Raw genomic sequence first — 19,136 nt, 5'->3', positions numbered from 1 at the left:
ATTACCTTTGAAAACGATTGATGTTCGATTTATCTGAACTGACACGATTGTGGTTAAGGTTTGTTTTAGGTTTTAGGCACAAAACCGACTTGGTTAGGGTTAGGGAAAGTTCACAATCGTGGTTAAGAGAAACCAACATTGACTTTTGGTAGAAAAACATGAAGCAAAGTGAAGTCACAGGCTTCAATAACCCCATGAATCCACCCCAACCTCTTCGTTGTGTAGTTTTTCATCTTTTCAAAATAGTTTCGCCTTTTGATCCTGACAGACAAGAGTCATAATTCAAATAGCAGCGAGAAATGTCCCATTTTTGCTCTGAATTTACTAATTTGCTTAGTTTTAGGCGTTTTGACATCCACCTTCACACAGCTTGATTAATATATTTTGTTTAATAGTCAGTTGTTGCTCGTATTCATATTAACAGCTATGTGCAAACTATAAAAATGGCAGCAGTGTATTTGGCATAATTATAACAGTGCGCAACATATTGAGTATATTAAATGGAAAGTGGAGAATTGATTTTCCTGCAGGACTCCTTTGAGAAGTTTCTATGGACAATTTGAAACTTTTTTCCACCGTGAAAAACTCTGACCATTAGGATCCATCGTAACTGAAATTAGTCCAAGCTGCTTTTCCCTACGAATAAAACTATCAACTCTTTACAGGCACCTTTCAAGCCTACAGGGGACGAGTGTTTGATATTAGAAAGATTTTGGGTGGAGTATCACTTCAGATTTTACTGCCCTTTAAAACAGCGCAGCCCACATTGTGCGTTGAATCAGATCTCAGTGAGTTTTACATCTGCAACAACATAATCTGATTCTTGTATTGAATGGCTTTCTCAAACTCTAGAGGGAAATTACTTTGACATTTGAAAGGTTTCTTAAATGACTGAAAATCTCTACTTACAAATGACTACAAATGACTAAACTACCCTAGGTATCTTGACCTTCAAATAACTCAAAGGTCAGAATATACACTCATTGCACTTTCACACTGACAGTAATAGAGCCAAGCAGAAGCACATGAGAGCATTCTTAATTCTGGAGCATTGAGGAACGATGTCACATGCAAGTGCTGACTGTTTTGTAGCCTCTGATGAATAATGCATCCCTTCAAACAATCACCTCGATAAACCCGCACAAAATTCCCAGTACTTTGTTTGGTGAATCCCATTAGCATTTTTTTTCTCTCTGCAATGCACTGATCCATGATCTCTGCTCTCTATAGCTCATGCTGTGGCTCTACCAGCATCACAGTTTCCTTCAGCCTCCCCAGCCTCTCTGTAAATGTGTTTGTTAAGGGGAAAAATGTTTAGGTCCCAGAAATGCATTGAAATCTCTGTTTATTTCCCTGTTTATTTTTAATGTTTTTATTTATTCTGTTCAGTGTTTTATCTGGCAGTTAAAATGTTTTTTGGTTGCATGCATCAACAAACATTCTATTAGCAGTGCTCCGATGAGTCTACTGTATCTGCACTATATGTGCTGCATGACCGGCTTAACGCTTGTGAAATAGCTTTCGAAGCCCGAGTTTGGGGAAAATGGTTGTTTGCTGTTTTTTTTTCCTCTTTTTTTCCTCACTTCAAATTCTTCATTCTGGCATCCAAACAGCCGCACTAATGAGCCATTAGTTGCATAAATGTGCTCTAGAAAGTTTCTTTGGATATGGCTCTGTGTGGATGTATGGACTCGATAATGAGCTGTGAATTCTCATGTGGATACAGAGCTAAGGGAGAAATATGTCAAAGCAAAAGAAGCTGTTTTTTACCCATGCAAGTACGCTCCGGGTGTCTCCTAATCGCCGCTTTGTCTCTGTCGAGTGCCAGAGAAACTCTACTAAAAGTGTTTAGCGTGACTAAAGCCTGATCAGGCCATAATATCTGTTTTTCAAGATAAGGGGCGAGTCTCTTTTAGTATGGTGCCGGTGCTAAACTGTAGATGGTCAGTGCAGGTGACCTTTTAGCTATTTCCCTCTCAGTCAGCTTCAGACAAGTTTGTTCTGTCAAGATGATTTGAAACCTTTTTTCATTTGGGCAGCTTGAACTTGCAATCTACTTGTAGTATGCTTCGGTAATCAACACAAATCTGAACAAATTTTCTGACTTAAAGTACATTTACATCAACTTGCTTTCATGTAGTTTAAATATGTGCATCAAAAAACTGAGTATGCTGTAATGAGACAGAAAAGTTGCTGGTGAAAAAAGGGCTGACAGAAACACAAAAAAAACATCCCACAGGTTAAGGTTGTGTGAAATGAGGAGACAAATTAATTTGACAAAAATATCAGAAATGCTAACTTCAGTAGAAAGCAGCAATTCAATTTTGATGATATCTGGCTTTTGTACCTACTGAGGTTGAATATGCTTCTTTTAAGTCACTTTGGACAAAAGCATTTAACAATTGAATGTAATGTAATGGAAATGCATGATGGATCAGAGAGACAGATGCTCATTTATTTCCCGTCAACTTCTCACATAACATTATATTTGATAGAAACACACACTGTTTTTTTAGAGAGGGGGGTTTGCTTGACTAAGGCCCGTACACATGCCACATTTTTGCACCCTCAAATCCATTGCTGCCAGTGTAGACGCAGAGGAATCACACTCAAGACAAGAAGGACACCGTCGCAGCACGCAAGTGTTTCCAAGCGCCTTTTTTTACAGAGCTCAATGGCTGTGCCTTGAGATAAACAAAGTTCAACTTTTGGAATGCAATAATGCACGCTGCATGTCATCTGAAGAGAAACAACCACTCACAGCTGGTTGATATCTACCCTTTCTTCCATGAATATTGGTCTGTGGTAAGTGGAAGTTGATCATTTTAGTGCAAGGCTATCCACATCTATTCCACGGACAACCTTTTAAGACCAGACACACCAAACCAACTTCGGAGAGCTAGCAGCAACGAAGGCCCGCTGCTGCGTCCAGTTGCTGTGTCTTGGCCAAATAAGTTGCACATGAACACACCACAAAGACAACAGCCTTTGGCTAACCAGCACGTACGTTCTGTGCTTGAGTAAGGGGAAATAACTCTCTGCAACAGCTCGGCAGACGGCGGTCGTCTGTAATCCTCATTAAAAAATGGAAACCAGAAGACCATCAGGACGTTAGTTAGCCAGTTAGCACATTATCAACACAATCCAATGTTGAACAAACAAAGGATATTTACGTTATGGCAGTGAAAAATAACACAAACCATCACACATTGTTTCTGGTAAAGAGCTCAGTGGCCAAAAAAACATAATCTTACCTTATATAACAAGTTTTTTTTTGGTCTTACTCCCTCTTTACTTTAGCTCTTTGTTTACTTTCCTCACTTCCTTTTTTCCTTTGGTGCACTGAGTTTAACTGCAGATTAGAGGGATTTAATTCACCAGGGGGCTTTGCCGGCGCCAACAAAGCAGACACCAATTCAACATGCTGAATCAACCAAAAAAAAAGCTGACGGGGGCCAATGGCGAGGGACACACTTCACCGAATAGGGCAACAAACACTCTACGTTGGCCCAAGATTGATCAACAGCCAACCGTCTATTTGGTTTGTCAGGGCTTTAGGCCTAATACACCCTTAAAAAAACAATGCCTGGAAAAGGATCAGCTCAAAGTTCTGGATTTCTGGTAAGCAGGCTATGGTACAGTGGTGGTAATGGTCACTTAGCAACTTCAAACACAACCTGCCTCCACGCCTTTGAAAGTTGGCACAGATTAGGCACAAGAGTAGCACCCAGCGCCTGACTTCGCGTTTTCCAGGCGGTAAAAGACATGGCATGTGTCCCGGCCCTAATGCCTGGGTTTCTCAGTTTTTGTCAAGATGCATTTATCTTGGAGACATAAGGATAGCCCAGTGCTGACAGTGGGCATTGTACATGTGTTTTGCATAAAGCTAAGTCTGTGCATGTGGTCAAGAGTTTGTTTTCCAAATCCAGCTTATCATCCTGTGTGAAAATCTACAAATCCAGTTTTCATGCTTGTGATATTATTTGTTTTACTGGCTGTTGAGCCTTGCAGTGATTTTTCAGCCAATAGAAAACACATTTATCAAACCAGGACAAGCGCAGGCCTGAATGACTTACCATCTATGAGCCAATTCTCTCTACTGTACTCTGCATCTCCTTCTTTTCTTTCCCTCCCCTACAGTATTTTTTACCCCTCCAAAAGCTGTTCTGATCTACATCTCTATTTCTGTTCCCTCTCACTTCCTCTCTTTCCTCAGACCCATATATGCCCCCGTCTGTCTCACTTTTGTGTCCTATTTCGTCACTAAAAAAGAAAAAAACCTGTAAGTGGTTTTGTGTCGCAGCAGTTGGGGGGTAATTGCTATTTAAGCCTCAGGGCTCACATTACACTGGCTGGTTTATTGCAAACCTGTAACGTGATGCAGTTTTTTTAATCTCACCCATATTGATTGTTCTCTTTCTCCGCCGAGGAATCGAGTCTAATTTAGTTGAATGTCACTTGCTGGTGTTTTGGATATTTAGGCCAAGCACTAGCTTCTCAGCATGACTTTTCCTGAACACTAGAAAGCATAAAGGAGGTCAGACCAGCTAATATTGACTCGTGAACTTCAAATATGTAATTTAGAGCATTTTCTCAGCATCAGCTGGGCTTCAAGGCTCTAAATATTGCTCTCAGACATTTGGTGTCCTCTCCTTCATCCTCATTCATTCATGAAATATTCACTGCTGTCTCCTTTGTTGAGTTAGACGGGCTTAAGCAGTGCTTAATGTTTGAAAATGTTAACATCAAATAGAGAGAAGTCTGAACATAATTACCAGGAAAAAAAACATGTCCAGCACAATGCGTTCAAATTAAATTTCACCTTCAGCTAATAAGTATTAAATGAGCTATTAAAGCCTGATTAGTGCTGGTTAATAATGCAGACTTCATTAAGAAGTGAGTGAGGAGACGGTATGTAGTATTTCTGCTTCACCGTCTCTACCTCAGATGAAAATGTCCATCTTCTGATCTTAAGTAGGTCTTTAGATCACAGGGGAAGATTCTCCCCACATGTCCACACACATGCAGACAAACACACACCGACATACACACACCTCGGAGCTGTGACCGTGCTGACTTCTCCCTAGTTTCCACCCAGACTGTTGTTTGGGTGCAGCTGTCTCCTCTGTCTCGCTTTTACCCTGTGCGTAGAGGGTGTGTGTGTGTGTGTGTGTGTGTGTGTGTGTGTGCTTATTTTTTCTGATATTGCTCTGGTGTCTTTTCTTTTGTTCACGCTACACAGGTTGTGTTGTTTCTTGTACTAAAGTAGACATCTGCATGTGTCTGTGTCTGTTCTTGTGCTTCTGTCTTTGTGAGGACCAATTTGAGCTGCTGACCTTGAGAAATGAGGACATTGTGTCAGCGATGCTTTTGTCAGTATTTGAGGTAAATGTCTTACTTTTAGGGCTTAGTTTAGAATTGGGTTTAGTTGCTATCTAATAATGGCACAAAATTTAAATTTAAAAAGATAGTCACAACTCTGTCTGAAAAAGGAGGAACTGCACTGAGAACAAGTGCAGAATTTGTTCTTGTCTTAAAGGATCATTTTAGTTTGTAACAACTTAGATTTTTTTCTGTAGTTTTTGTTGTCATTACCCTCTAATAATCAGGTGTGGACTTCAGTCGCATGGCTTGGACTCAAGTCAGACCTTAGTCATATATTTGATGACTTTAGACTCGACTTGACAAAATTTTGACTTGCAACTTGGACTTTGACATCATTAACTCCTGAGTTTGCTTTGACTTGAGCCTTTTGATGTGAAAATACTTGATACCATCCCCCAATGGCATTAATATGTCAATAACAATGACTTACCATCCCTGATAAATGCCGACTGATCTCGTCCTTTGCTCGGAGGGTAAAGAGCTTCCGAATCTCATTGTTCTCCCAATTTGTGGACATTTATGATCACTGTTCTTCTTCTTTGAGTTAGCCGCTAACTGCTAAAAGCTACTTCTAAATCTCCTGTGGTGGGTCATGTCCCAGATCTCAGCAACTACTTTGAAGATTACGGCGTTATCAAAACTGTAAGGAATAAAAGCCAAAACTACGTAAATATGACCATAGTTGTAATAAACTGTATAGATGTCTATACTGTGAAATAGACCTAATTTTAGACTAAATTACTTGTCAAGAAGTGTGTGTGTGTGTGTGTGTGTGTGTGTGTGTGTGTGTGTGTGTGTGTGTTTGATGTCTGCTCCCTCTGAACAGACAGAGCTAACAGTGATGACCTGTGTAGGTGACATGTGACAGGAAAGTGACAGGACGTCCCCCCACTGCCCCAGAGACCCATTTAGATCATAAACACATACGTCTACACACACACACAGACACACGAGCCACAGCTGGAGCTGGGCAAGGGCGCAAACACACTCAGCAGGATACACACTGACACATACATAAACACACACTTTCCTCTTCTGTCAGTTGACTCTCCCTATTGTCTTATAATGTACCTCAGTCTCATTTCATGTCTCATAAGCAAACAGGACTCATTCCTCCTCCTCCAGCTCATTCTGCTGTGCTGATTTGTGTTGAATATGAAGTAGGTGTGTTGTTTATTAGGGTGTGTTTGTCCTGACACTGTGCTGTGTGTGCTGCATCACCCAGTGTCACTAATGCCATGCCAGAGCCCTGCTGGGCTTCATGGACTCGGCTCCTTTCCCCCCCGCGATCCGGCCTTACAGCACTGCCACTGTTCATTATCGTAAAAAACTTTGTGTGTGTGTGTTTGTGAGCAAATAGACCAGTGTGTGTGTAGGTCAAGTTGTGGATCCTGTGCTGTCATGGTGGAAATGTCAGGCCGTTGCTCCAGTTAGTGCAGCTCTTGTCAGTGAGAGCCCACTTGTTCTGCTCTGCTAACTCTGCTAATGAAAACAATTAGGAAAGGAAGGGACTCTGTGTGTGTGTGTGTGTGTGTGTGTGTGCGTGTGTGAATAAATATTGAAATATAGGGGAAATGTAGGGAAGACCGTTTGAATTTTAATGAATTTGAATTTTAATGCACATATAGAACAATGGAATCTAAAATAAATATAATTTCACAAATAATAAATCAAGGACATTAAAAGTGAGTTATTATGTTTTGTTTCCTTGTATTATTAAATACATAAATTTTTTCAAACCAAGTTTAGTTTCCTCAGTTTGAATTAAAAGTTTCCAAGGTGCAGAAAATTAAAAAAAAAATTCTTAACTTGAGAACACTAAAGATTAAAAAAATTATGTTACAAGTTTTAATATGTTTCTGCTTGCTCCTTTTGATCCATAAAATTATGCACATCACTCCCAAGGCTGCACAAGACTTTAAATTTGTTTTCTTAATATTTTAAGAAATATTTAATCTGCATTTGGATCCACATATGCATTGAGATACATGTAGCAGGACCCCATTTACGGATTGGCTGCGGGCATTCTCTGGCTTAAATTTGCTGCAGAAAGTTAAACTATTCCCAACTTTCAGTTTGGCTGCACTTTGCCATAGAATCAAACGGCTGCAGCAGCTTTCCATTGGTATTGTATAGCAGCCTGCCGCAGGCCGCACATCACACTTTGCAATTGCGTGGTGTCTTTTCTGCTTTATACATTTACCTTGAACCAGCGAATCCACCCAAAATTTTGCTTCTAGACCTCATGAGCCAGTGGAGTTATGGAGCCATTACCTTTTTTTGGACTTCACTTAAAAAAATGATGAAAAACAATTAAAGCTACTCTTACCTTTCTTGCATTTCACACAGCACTTAGAAAAATGTGAACATCCACAGCTCCCACCTCCCTCCAAAGTCCCATCCCCCTCCTCCTGTAACTCCACCTCCCTCCAAAGGCCTACTCCCCCCTCCTCCATTACATCCTCATTACGTCTATGATACACATAGGTGTTGGCAAGATAAGGTTAGATACACGGAGGAGGAGAGCGAGTGTAACATGCCAAGAGAAGAGGAGTAAATTACTACTAGCAAACTAAACAATATGTTACCTGTCCTGCACAGTCAAATGCATCCCCGGAGTTTTGAAACTTATCCGGGGTCAGTGATGACTGATGAGTTTTATAATATAACCTAAACGCTAATGTTTTATAGTACTGGTGTCTGGCAACAAACAAGGAAGATAATACAGAGGCTCAGGCTATGTTAGGCTGCAGTAGGCTAACTGTTAGCAACTGGATGCTGTGTTGTCATATATAACGTTAATGCCTATGTTACATTAGAGGCAAACTAAAAATACCTGTCCAGCAGAAATTTTGCGACCATCTCGTCCCTTTCCAGCTCAGGATGAAGCTACATCAGTCTTAGCCATCGCTCGAAAGCAGAGCCGATGTTGACCCGAGTTTTGGCTCTTGCAGCATATGAGTTTGTATCTCTGGTGGAATTCACTTACATTTTAGTGTGCCATCAGCGTATTGATAGCATTTTAACCTAAACAAAGAAAAGTGTAAAATTTCCTGAAAGGTAAGTGTTGCTTTAAACAAATGGACACACCTCTTTGGCAAATATTTACTATCAGGCTGCGTTCAGAGAGGCAATCATAAGGTGAGAAAACGCAGCTTTCTCACTCAGTTCAATGAGACCATTGTGTTGGCACGGTGGGAGTGGTGATGTATAGGGCTCTGGAAGCAAAAACACAGGGTTGTCTGGAAATAAAGTTTTATCTGACCCAACTTTCGCTGCAACACAATGTCATGTTATCCACCAATCAAATATATGCAAATGCACACTGTGGCTTACTTTGTAATGTGAACGCCGTGTTTCTGTTTACATGGCAGTCACAGGATGGAGGGCAGAATGATTGCCACTGTGATACAGTAACTCTCCAGAGTTGTAATATCCTGTCTCATATATAGTAAACCTCTGTGTGTCTGATAAGCCTTCACACTCATGGATCTATTACTCAGTCTGGACCAGATCACCTTACCGACACTTGAAGCAACACGCCCCCACTAATACATCCCCCTGTTCATTTTCTTTAATGCAGTGCTGTCTTTGGTCTGGAGAAAAGGCCACATGGAAAGACCACAAACCATGTCAGAGCTTCCCACAGTTAAATTAGTAATCCCTATCTGTTCCCTGATATTGATAATTATATACTTGAGTTCATATGTAATCTCCATTGACACTAATCTCTCTCCATAGCTACAGAGCTCACAGCAAACACCCACCATCTACCCCACATGAATGTTTATTATTCTCCAAAGAAATACAGTATAAACAGACAGCAGAGCAGGCAGTGGGTGTCCTAGTTATTACTGTCAATACCGCCCATTTACATCCAAACCAGCTCTATTATTAGACTGCACCGGACTGTCATCAGGTATCTTCAAAGGTTGCTACATAAATCACATATGACTGTTTTTTCCCACTCTGTGAAGCGCTGTGTTGTGATCAGCGAGGGTCTGGGACATGTTTACCATCACAGAGGATAGGAGGAAAATAATGGAAGTTTCCCTTGTTATGCTGTGCTCTGTATGTTTTTCTTCTTTCCATTTTCAAAATGTCAGATTGACATCAGAGACTAGCCGCGTGGAATTAATGTATTTTCCTATATGTTTCAGTCAGGGAGTGTGTGTGTGTGTTTAGATGTCAGGATGTGGGTGTTTTTTCAGTGATGGAGGCAACCTGGTTCACCAGTTACAACACTGTCAGTACTTTATGACTAGGTGGAAAATCCGTGGCCTGCAGTTAGTGATTATCTCAAAGTAAATATCTAGAACGGAAATTAAAGCAGTATTTATGACATCCTAATTAGTGTGATCTACAGAATACTAAGAATTTACCACATAAAGAATTATGTCAGGCAAAAAGGTGGTCTGAAGAAAACATGTAATCTACCGTAAACGACCAGTGTTGAAGATTTAGGGGGATTTAGTGGCATGTAGTTGTGAGGACTGCAGATAGCAACCAGCTGAAACTTCTCCTGGTTAGAATTCCTTTAGTGTTCATTGCTCAGGAGGTTTTTAGCATAAGCTGAATTATCTGCAGAGGTCTCTTCCTCTCCAGTGCAAACAGATAAGGTGATTCAAACCAGTAAAAACACTGAATAAATCAGTTTCACGTTACAAATAGGTGTTACTCCCACGCTGCTTGGCATGACAGACGGCTCACCCACCACATGCTTTTGTGTGCTCACCTTTTTTCTAATCCAGACGTTCAGGTTTTTTCCTGGCACCAGATTATGAGCACAGGTCTCTTCCTCTCCAGAGCAAACAGACATAGTGTTCTAAACCAATAGAAATACTGAATAAAGCAGTTCCACGTTTAAAAAAAAGTGTTTCTCTAATGCTGATTGGCATGTCGGAGACAGGTGGCTCACCCACCACCTGCTAAAATGTGCTCACTTTTTTTCTGATAACTTAAGATCCAAATGTTCAGGAGGTTTTTACCAGGAGGTGAATTATCCACAGAGATCTACTCTTCTCCAAACACACAAACCTGATGATTTAAACTGGTAAAAACACTGAATAAAGCAGTTTCTTTCCGAGACTTGTCGCAACTGGGCTTCTAACTACAGTGGCTGATGCGAAAACGCGAGTGGTCCTGTCTGGAGCTAGTTTGGTTTGTCCAGTCTGGGCTACTGTAGAAACATGGTGGTGCAACACGGCAATCTCCGTAGATCCGTAGATGAGGATCTGGAAACATAGTTATTATTATGTTATATTCCATTTCAGCCGATATATCCCTCTAAATCCAACACATTGAACCTTTAAATGACGCAGGCACTCCTGGACGGGCTGGATATCGTGAGACATTCACCCTCGGCATCACACGTCCTTACACATACACACACACACACACACACACACACCAAAACCGCACTTAATCATAATCAGATATTAGTATTTACATAATTTAGGATTAATGTAACAGGATTAAGATTAACATACTAAACACATCCACTCTTGGATTAAATCATGTGTGTGTGTGTGTGTGTGTGTGTGTGTGTGTGTGTGTGTGTGTGTGTGTGTGTACTTTCTAATGCCATCTCCCCCTCTGGTTAGCTGCAGTATGAACTGAGATGATCTTTTCACATTGAACTGGAATACTGAAAAGCGCTCTGCAGTATTTGGTGACTCACGGGTGCTCGTGTTTCCAGTGCTGGTAATTTCTGGTAATTTGTTTGGTTTGGGTTGTGGTAGGCAGCTACTGTGTTTAAGATGTTTCTCTGTCATTTAAAGAAAGCAGAGATGTCAGAGTTAATTACTTGTTAAGATGGAGGTTTTTAGCCATGAATTTCATACACATATACCCATTCATCATAGTTCTCTCCTGTGAAATATCTCAACAATACTACACCATCTCCTTTAGATGGTGAGGGATCCAGTTTGGCACAGATGTTCTTATATTCTAGGTGATGTATCAAACTAACTCTGGTCATCGTACTGCCACCATGCGATTGACATTTTAGATTATGAGGTCCGTAACTTGACAACATTCCCTTGTCCTAGCTTTTCAAATTTAAGGATGCAGCTTTTCTTTGTCTTTTGTGAAAGTTAATTTAAATATCTTTGGGTTCCGGACTGGTCTGAAAAAACAAGCAATTTGGAAACATCATTATGGGCTAGAGGGTGCGGGCATATTTCACCATTTTGTGCCATTTTAAGCACCAAATGATCATCACAAAAATGATCATTCAATTAATCATTAATGAAAATGATCATTAGTTGCAGCCGTAGTACACACATTCATTTTTTTGTACTTGGCTTTCAAAGCATGATGAGCTGCTCTTCTTTAAATGTTGTTTGGAGTTGGTTAACAAACTTCTGTGGGAAGACATTTAAAATTCAAATTTTTGCCTCACTGTAATTACATTTGGTGTCATCAAGATTTTAATTAACTAGAAAAGTTAACACTCAAGAGTTTTGTAAAAGGCAAACAGTATCCAGTGCTAATGTGCTGAAAGGCTTTACAGGTATCTTGGGTTTTGGACTTAACTGTTTACAAATCTCAGTTTACTTACAAATCTGTATGCTAATTCTTAAATTAACTGGTGATGGAAGAGAAGAGGAGAAAATGCAAAACCCTCTCTGTCCAGTCTTTTTTCGGTGGTTCTGCAGCAGGATTTGAGTCAGCCCCTTGGTAGCCTTCACTAAGCCTGCCGGGAGTCAGGCTGATCTGACACTAGTCCACTAATTGGCCATTGTTGTATGTAAAAAGGGGAAGCTAAATACAGTCAGAGAAGCGAGTGAATACAGAGAAGAGTCTATTAATACAAAATTTTCAGTGTCAGTGCCTGTTATACTGTACTTCCTGAAATGAAGAAACAGCACTTGGAGCTTGGCACACTGATTTGTTCCAGTTTAGCTGTCAGATTAATTGTTTGTCAATCAGTTGGGCAGTTAATCAGAAATGTGCAAAGCGTTATAATCTGCACTCTGACTGACATATGTTGCTTATTTTTTGTTGTTAGACGAATTTCTGATGACATTGGAGAAGCTCTAACATCTATAGTGTTGTGTGTGTGGTTGTGTTAGCTCATTAGGTAAAACACTGTTTTTGGGTGAAAGACTTAAGAAGACCTAGTTGCTGTCTTTCCCTTTTAATTTTTGAATAATACTTCCATTATCAGAATTTTGTCCAGCCATCAATCTTTATTCTACACCTGTCTCCCATTATAAAGTACTTTACTTTTGAATGCATACAATCATTGAAATTTCATGAACTTTATCAGCACTCATGTAAAGCATTATGTCTATAAACAGATATCTGCGTAGAACTGCAGTCAGTTGGCAATATAACAAAATTAGGGTCTTGGTAGCCTTCTTGTTGTGTTTATATTCTGTTTATTACTATGGATAAATAAAGTTTGAGCAGGCTCTGGTTGCAAAAAAGGTGGAAAATATTGGACAAAATGTGCTTTTGTAACCGATCAGCTGTTGTCTGACCCCGATTTAGCTTTTTATTAGATTTTATTATTATTGTGTGTCTTTTTTTTTAATCTGCATTCATATGTAGATATATGTTTATAGGAATTAGTAAACAATGACTGGAGCAAGGAGGAGGAAGTCTTTGCTCCTGACATGTTGGTCGTTGCCCCCAAAGGCTAAATTGTTGTCAGACTGATAGCCAGTGGGTTGTGAGGTTAAGTAAATTAAAAAGTCTACAGCCAAGCTAGCAGCTCTGTGAGGCTGCACTAAGCTAAATGCTAATATCAGCATGCTCAAAATAGCTATGCTAACATGCTGTTGCTGAGGAGTTATAATGTTTGACATGGTCACCATTTTAGAATGCTAACATTTGCTGAATTGCAGCTGAGGCTGATGTGAATGTCATTAGTTTCGCAGATATTTGGTCATAAACTAAAGTAACTGAGGTAGCAAGGTATGATAAGGTATACTTCGACCTGATGAGGACCCTAGATCAAAAGTTAAGGCATCACCAAAGTTATTACAATTCACCCTGAAGTGGATGCGAATGTCTGTACCAGTTTTTAATGGCAATCCATCTGAGGGCCCTGACTCACCAAGCTGGTGGTCGGCTGTTGGGTAATTTCAGGCTGTCGTGACCGTGTGCTGCCCTAGTTTTTGCAGTGTGTCCCCCACCATTGGCACTTTTCAGCCATCATTGGCTTTTTTCTGGCGGAGCTGTTGCCAGTGAGTGACATCACTCTGATTGGCAGCTTAGTTCAGTGCATGAGAGGAGAAAAGGAAGTAAGGAAAGTAAACTAATGGCTGAGGTCAAGGGAGCATGACTTTGCAATAAACTTGTTATATTAGGTGAGGTTATTTTGTGCCATTGATCTTCTTAGCAGAAATGGTTTGTAACTGTTCACATTATTGTTCCCTCACTCATAGAATATATCTTTCGTTCTTTCAACATTGGGTTGTTTTCCTAACTGGTAAACTAGTGTCTTGAATTTATTCTGTCGGTCTTCCGATTTCCCTTTTTGAATGACATATACAGACTACTGCCACCTGCTGCTATGGAGTTATTTCCACTCATGCAGGCACTGACTGTACATGCTGGTTGGCCGTGGTCTTTGCGGTGTCTTTAAGAGCGACTTTGTGGCCAAGACATAGGCGCCGTGAAGCTACACAACAGTTGGCCTTCGCTGCTACGAGTTCTTCAATGTTGGTGTGGCGCGCCTGGGCCTTAATAGTTGTCAAGATATTTCACCCCTGATCTGGGCCCACTGAATGCAGCCAGGGACTGGCAGTTGAGAGTCGACTTGGATCAGAGGCTCATCTTCCCCCCTGGAGATCGCGACAACCACCCTGCAACCAGACCTCGTCCTTTGGTCTAATTCCTCCCAGCTGGTTTACATCATTGAGCTGACAGTCCCCTGGGAGGACGCCATCGAAGAAGTGTATGAGCGCAAGAAGCTGCGGTACTCCATCTTAGCAGCTGAGGCAGAGGACAGAGGCTGGAAAGTAAAGGTGCGCCCGGTGGAGGTGGGGTACAGGGGCTTTGTAGCCAGTACAACAGCAAAGCTCCTTAGGGAGGTTGGAGTCAGGGGACAGGCTCACAGACAGGCCATTAAAGAGCTGGCCAACACCGCTGAGAGGACGAGTCACTGGCTGCGGTTGAAGAGAAACGACACCATCTGGGCCGCTAAGGCAAACAGCTAACCCCGGGACACACACCCAGGCTTGATCAACCTGTGGTGGGCCTGCCTCAGTGGAGGGTGTCTTGTGTTAAATGGCCGAAACACCCATTGATGCTGCGGTACACAACTGACGATGTGTGCCGGCGGTAAAGCCTCATAGCAGCCATCTTTCAAGAACTTCCCATGAATTAGAAGTGGTGCTACACGAGGGATTGCAACATCTAGTCCTTTCAACGAACACTCAAAACCACAAAAGTCAACCTTACTGGGGCATTAGAGGAAAAGTCAGGATCACCGAAGTCACTGGGATACATCATCTGGAAACCAGGAATGTTTGTACAAAATTTCACGGTAGTCTAATAATTTTTGAGTTGCTGTTGTTGTAAATGTTGAAATATTTCACTGAATAAGTGAAAACCTTCACCTGCCAGTGGCTAGATGAAAAACCAGAGGATCACCAGTCAGTTAGCTTCATCCTCTGGGGAACATGAATGCGTGTACAACATTTCATTGTCGTCCATCGAAAAGTTGTTGTTGTCGTGGATTGCTAGAGCCATGCTGCTAACATGGCTAAAATTACACCTTACAAAATACTTCACACATTACATACATCACGTGAAAAAGCTGGTCCAAAAAAACACTCCTTAAATCCTATTTTTCATTAAACAAAAACGTATATTTTAAAGTAGGCTGATATGATTTATTCCTTGCTATGGGACTCACATTGTTAAATGTGACCCACATGGATACTGAAGGAGTGATTTGCTTCATTTCAAGACACTGTCACTTTTTGCCTGTGGGATTCAAGTTCTCCACATGCAGGCATTATTATCACACTGAACTGGCAACCTTAAACTGAAGATGAGAGTACATAGCTTCCCCAGAAGGGCATTTTTGTGTGAAAAGAAAGTAAGACATGCAGAGAAATAAAGAGGCAGGCTGGAGGAGCATACTGTGTCGATGTGTTGAGCTTCCCTCCACATATGTCAGTCCTGATCTAAGCCACACCTGCTGCTAACCACGACTTAGAGAGAGAGAGAGGGAGCAGGGCAGCAGAGTGCAGTGTGTTTCAGGCTGTGTAGTCACAGGCTGAGCAGTCGTTGAAGCGAGCGGTCGCTGTGTCACTGCTACCTCTTCTTTTTTTTTTCCTCTCCATCTCTCAGTCTCTTCTCTTCTCTTCTCTCCTCAATGGAGCTCGGTCTTTCCTCCTGTCATCCTGAAGCGATGGTGTAATTAACCGGGCTCTGTGGGAGAGAAACGGCTCTGCCTCCTGTAGGATCCTTTTGCCAATAGCTGACTCTCGCTCAGTGGAAATACATGGAAGAGAACACTCGCTCTGCCACCAGGCAACTGGGGATTCCTCCTAGTATGAAGTGGGATTTTTGATTTTCTTTCCTGGACTTTGCTGGATGTCTTTTTTTTTTTAACACAGCACTCTGAGGAGGATTTGGTCTTTTCTACATGATATAAATAGCTGAAGCAACTTGATACTAGGAAACAGGTGGAATCAGTGGATTTTAAGCCCCCCACTGCATGTCGGGGAGCTCAGCTCACCCCCCTGCTGAGATCCAGCAGGAGCAGCCAAAACCTGGACACTGAAAAATTACACACATTTCTTCAACCAAGTGCTAGATCAGGTGTAAACTACACGTGTGTTTCTTCAATCTGGTCACACCTTCACACAAATAGCTGGACCATATGTGAGGAGTCTTGCTGACTAGTAACTGAATTTCCATCTTGGTGCGAGAGGGAGTGGAGTGTGCGGTCATCAGGCGGTCGGGGAGAAGATGCCAGCCATCCTGGTGGCCTCAAAGATGAAATCAGGACTCCCCAAACCCAAACCGGTGCACAGCGCCCTGCCCATCCCCCAGACCCACAGCAGGCCGTCAGCTCTAGCTCTGCCTCAGGCACCCCTCAAGACCCACATACCTTCACTGGGCCAGCAGGTGGGCGCAGAACCCCCAAGAAGCATCACACCGGGGTCGGAGGATGGAGAAGACAGGATGGTCAGGAAGGTCAGGATGTAAAACTGTCGTATAAACACTGTAAACACCCATTGTCTTTTTGTCTTTTCACTAGATCTCTGTCCACCTAAGTACTTTAACTTATTACTCAGTCAAGCCACTATCTAAGGCTCACTGCCTTCTTAAAGAAGCTGTGATATGAGGCAAACTTGTGCAGCTCTGTCCTCTTAAATTGTCAGTTTCTGTCCTAAGTCAATAACTCTCAGGCAACAACATGTGAAGACAATTAGTCTCTGCATGAAAAGTCACTTTGCCATTTCTTTGCAACAATATCAGTTGTCATCACTTACTTCAGCTTGTGTCAGTGTGTTTGTGTTTCTGTGCCTCTCGTTTTCACAGCCAGCTCTTTGAATAATCATTTTGTGTAAATTAATACACAGACTTTTTATTACTCTCTCTGGCTCCATTTGCCATAACAGAAACACAAAGCCAAATTCAGTGATTTTCCTGGAAGGAGACGGAGCAGGCTGTGTCTCTGCTGTCCAGGATGGCAGCGTAGCAGGATATCAGGGTGGCTGTTTTGCTGTGTTTGTGTGAAATATTGGCTGCACTTAGCAACCCCACACAAACGGCTGCAGCGGCGAGAGGGATCGCTCCAATGCCATGTAAGGCAGTGAGGGGGAAGGAGGTGTCTGTGTTTGTGTGTGTTAGAGAGCCAGCATGTGCACACTTGGCAACCTGTCTTTACAGTAAGCGTGACTTGGAGCAACTGAGGCATCCAGCACACCGTTATTCAGGAGGCAGTTTTGAATCCATGATGATGATGATGATTGCGTGAAGGGAGGATACAGAAGTCCAGTGCTGCTGGACACGGCACGCGACCGCTGCTGGTGTCGTTTGTTTAGTGGCTAATCACGTTTTCTCACTGACCTACTTTCCGTGACTTTCTCCCTCTCCTCCCTGTCCTTTTTTCTCTCCCTCTCTCCATCCCTGTGGTGCTGATGAAGCAGCCGTCTTCACCCTCGGCTGGGTTAACCCTTGACCTTCCAGCGGCAGTGATGTGAACATTGCAGCCATATACTGAAATCCAGTACTGCTGACTGTGTGTTTGCGTGTGTGTGTGTGTGTGTGTGTGTGTGTGTGTGTGTGTGTGTGTGTGTTCTGAATGTTTAGACTAGGGAATCACCTTTCAGCTGCTGTTTTTATTGTGGTTGTAAATTGCGCCGTTTAACTACCCAACTGTACATACAGTATGTTGGTTGGCTCATTTTATTAGGCAATAATTGCTTAAAAACATGTTGTCCACATCAGGATTGATTTATACAGTGACAAATACAAATAGATAAACCTAAAGAAGCACTTCACCCTGAAAATAATCATTTAAATACCAGTTACTCACCCTGTTAACGTTGAATTAGTGAAGAAAATCTTGTTTTTCGGGCATTCCTCTTTCATGAGCAAAGAATCCCACAATAGAGAACATTCGTGTAAATTAAAGTGATGGGGGTCGGCATTTAACAAAAGCAAAACTATATTAAGACATTTACAAACTCGCACAACTCCTGCAGTATAAACAAGTGTAATTTATCTAGTCGTATGATCAGTACTTCCCAAACGGACAACTCTTTCCAACAGGGAACCTAATTAAAAGTTAAACTTATGCTCTTTTAAAGGCCAGACTTTATTGACAGAAACAGTCATTTTACCTCACTGAACACTGGAGCTGTTGGTCTACCGCTGCCTCAATCAGTTAGTTTGTTTGTGCATATGTGTTACGTTAGTAACTCCGAACTAACTCTTTAAAACAGCAAAGTCATACAATAGCACAAACAAACTAAGTGATAAGGCAGCTGTAGACCAGCAGCTCCTGTGTTCAGCGAGGTAAAATTACTGTTTTTGTCAATGGAGTCTGTCTTTGTAGAGAGCATAGATAAGATTCACTTTTATTTCAGTTCGTGTCAGAAAGGGTTGTCTGTTTGTGAAGCACTGAGCGTACACCTGGATAGATGACACTTGGATTATACTTCATGAGCTGTGTGAGTTTGTAAACAGATAGAGTTTTGCTGGTGTTAAACATGGTGGCATATCACTATAATTCATTTTTCTTAGTGTTTTGGATTCAATGTTCACCAGACGCGTGCGAGAACAACAAAATTTTCTTTACCAATTCAACGTAACACAGGGTGAGTAATTGATACTCAAATGCTTGACTGGTGGATGAAGTATTCCTTTAATTTATATGCCTTTCTGTAGACTATGGTGTTTGAAAGGAGCAGATCTCATTTCTTTGTAAAGAAAAAAGTAGGAATCAAATTTTCAGTTAAGCCGACACTGTGACAATCAGAGGCTTTCAGGGGTGCACCCTGTGCTGTGCCAAAATATGATGTCTACACCAAAGTGGCAGGTTGGTGCTCATCTGATTCAGTATGTGCAGCAAATGCAAAACAATGTTCTTCAAAAAAAAAAAAAGACAAAACACCTATACTTAAACAGAGGAAGTCAAAACAAACCAAAGCCACAAAACAAATAGTTTGTATTCACATCTTTTGCACTATTGCCCTTCTTTGGATTGAAAGAAAATCACAGTTTCTCTGATAGTCTGTGGTTAGATATCCGTGTAATACAGGGAGCACTGTTAG

At 41.6% G+C, this 19,136-nt stretch overlaps 1 protein-coding gene across 5 annotated transcripts in view; it reads left to right on the top strand.

Moving 5' to 3' along the window:
• nav2a (neuron navigator 2a) overlaps positions 1-19,136 on the top strand; it is a 305,157-nt gene that overhangs the window by 146,410 nt on the left and 139,611 nt on the right. For 4 of the 5 annotated variants that reach the window (XM_078173798.1, XM_078173804.1, XM_078173799.1 and 1 more), the window contains exon 1: positions 15,635-16,548. The exons of the other annotated variant lie outside the window; for it this stretch is intronic. In XM_078173798.1, the coding sequence (XP_078029924.1) occupies positions 16,321-16,548 (228 nt within the window). In that variant the 5' untranslated portion in view covers positions 15,635-16,320. Of the gene's footprint in view, positions 1-15,634; positions 16,549-19,136 lie in introns of those variants that run through there. 5 annotated transcript variants of the gene reach the window in all.

Source organism: Epinephelus lanceolatus, chromosome 2, assembly GCF_041903045.1.
Source record: "Epinephelus lanceolatus isolate andai-2023 chromosome 2, ASM4190304v1, whole genome shotgun sequence".
Classification (NCBI taxonomy): Eukaryota; Metazoa; Chordata; class Actinopteri; order Perciformes; family Serranidae; genus Epinephelus; species Epinephelus lanceolatus.
This window is presented reverse-complemented; position numbering and strand designations above follow the sequence as displayed.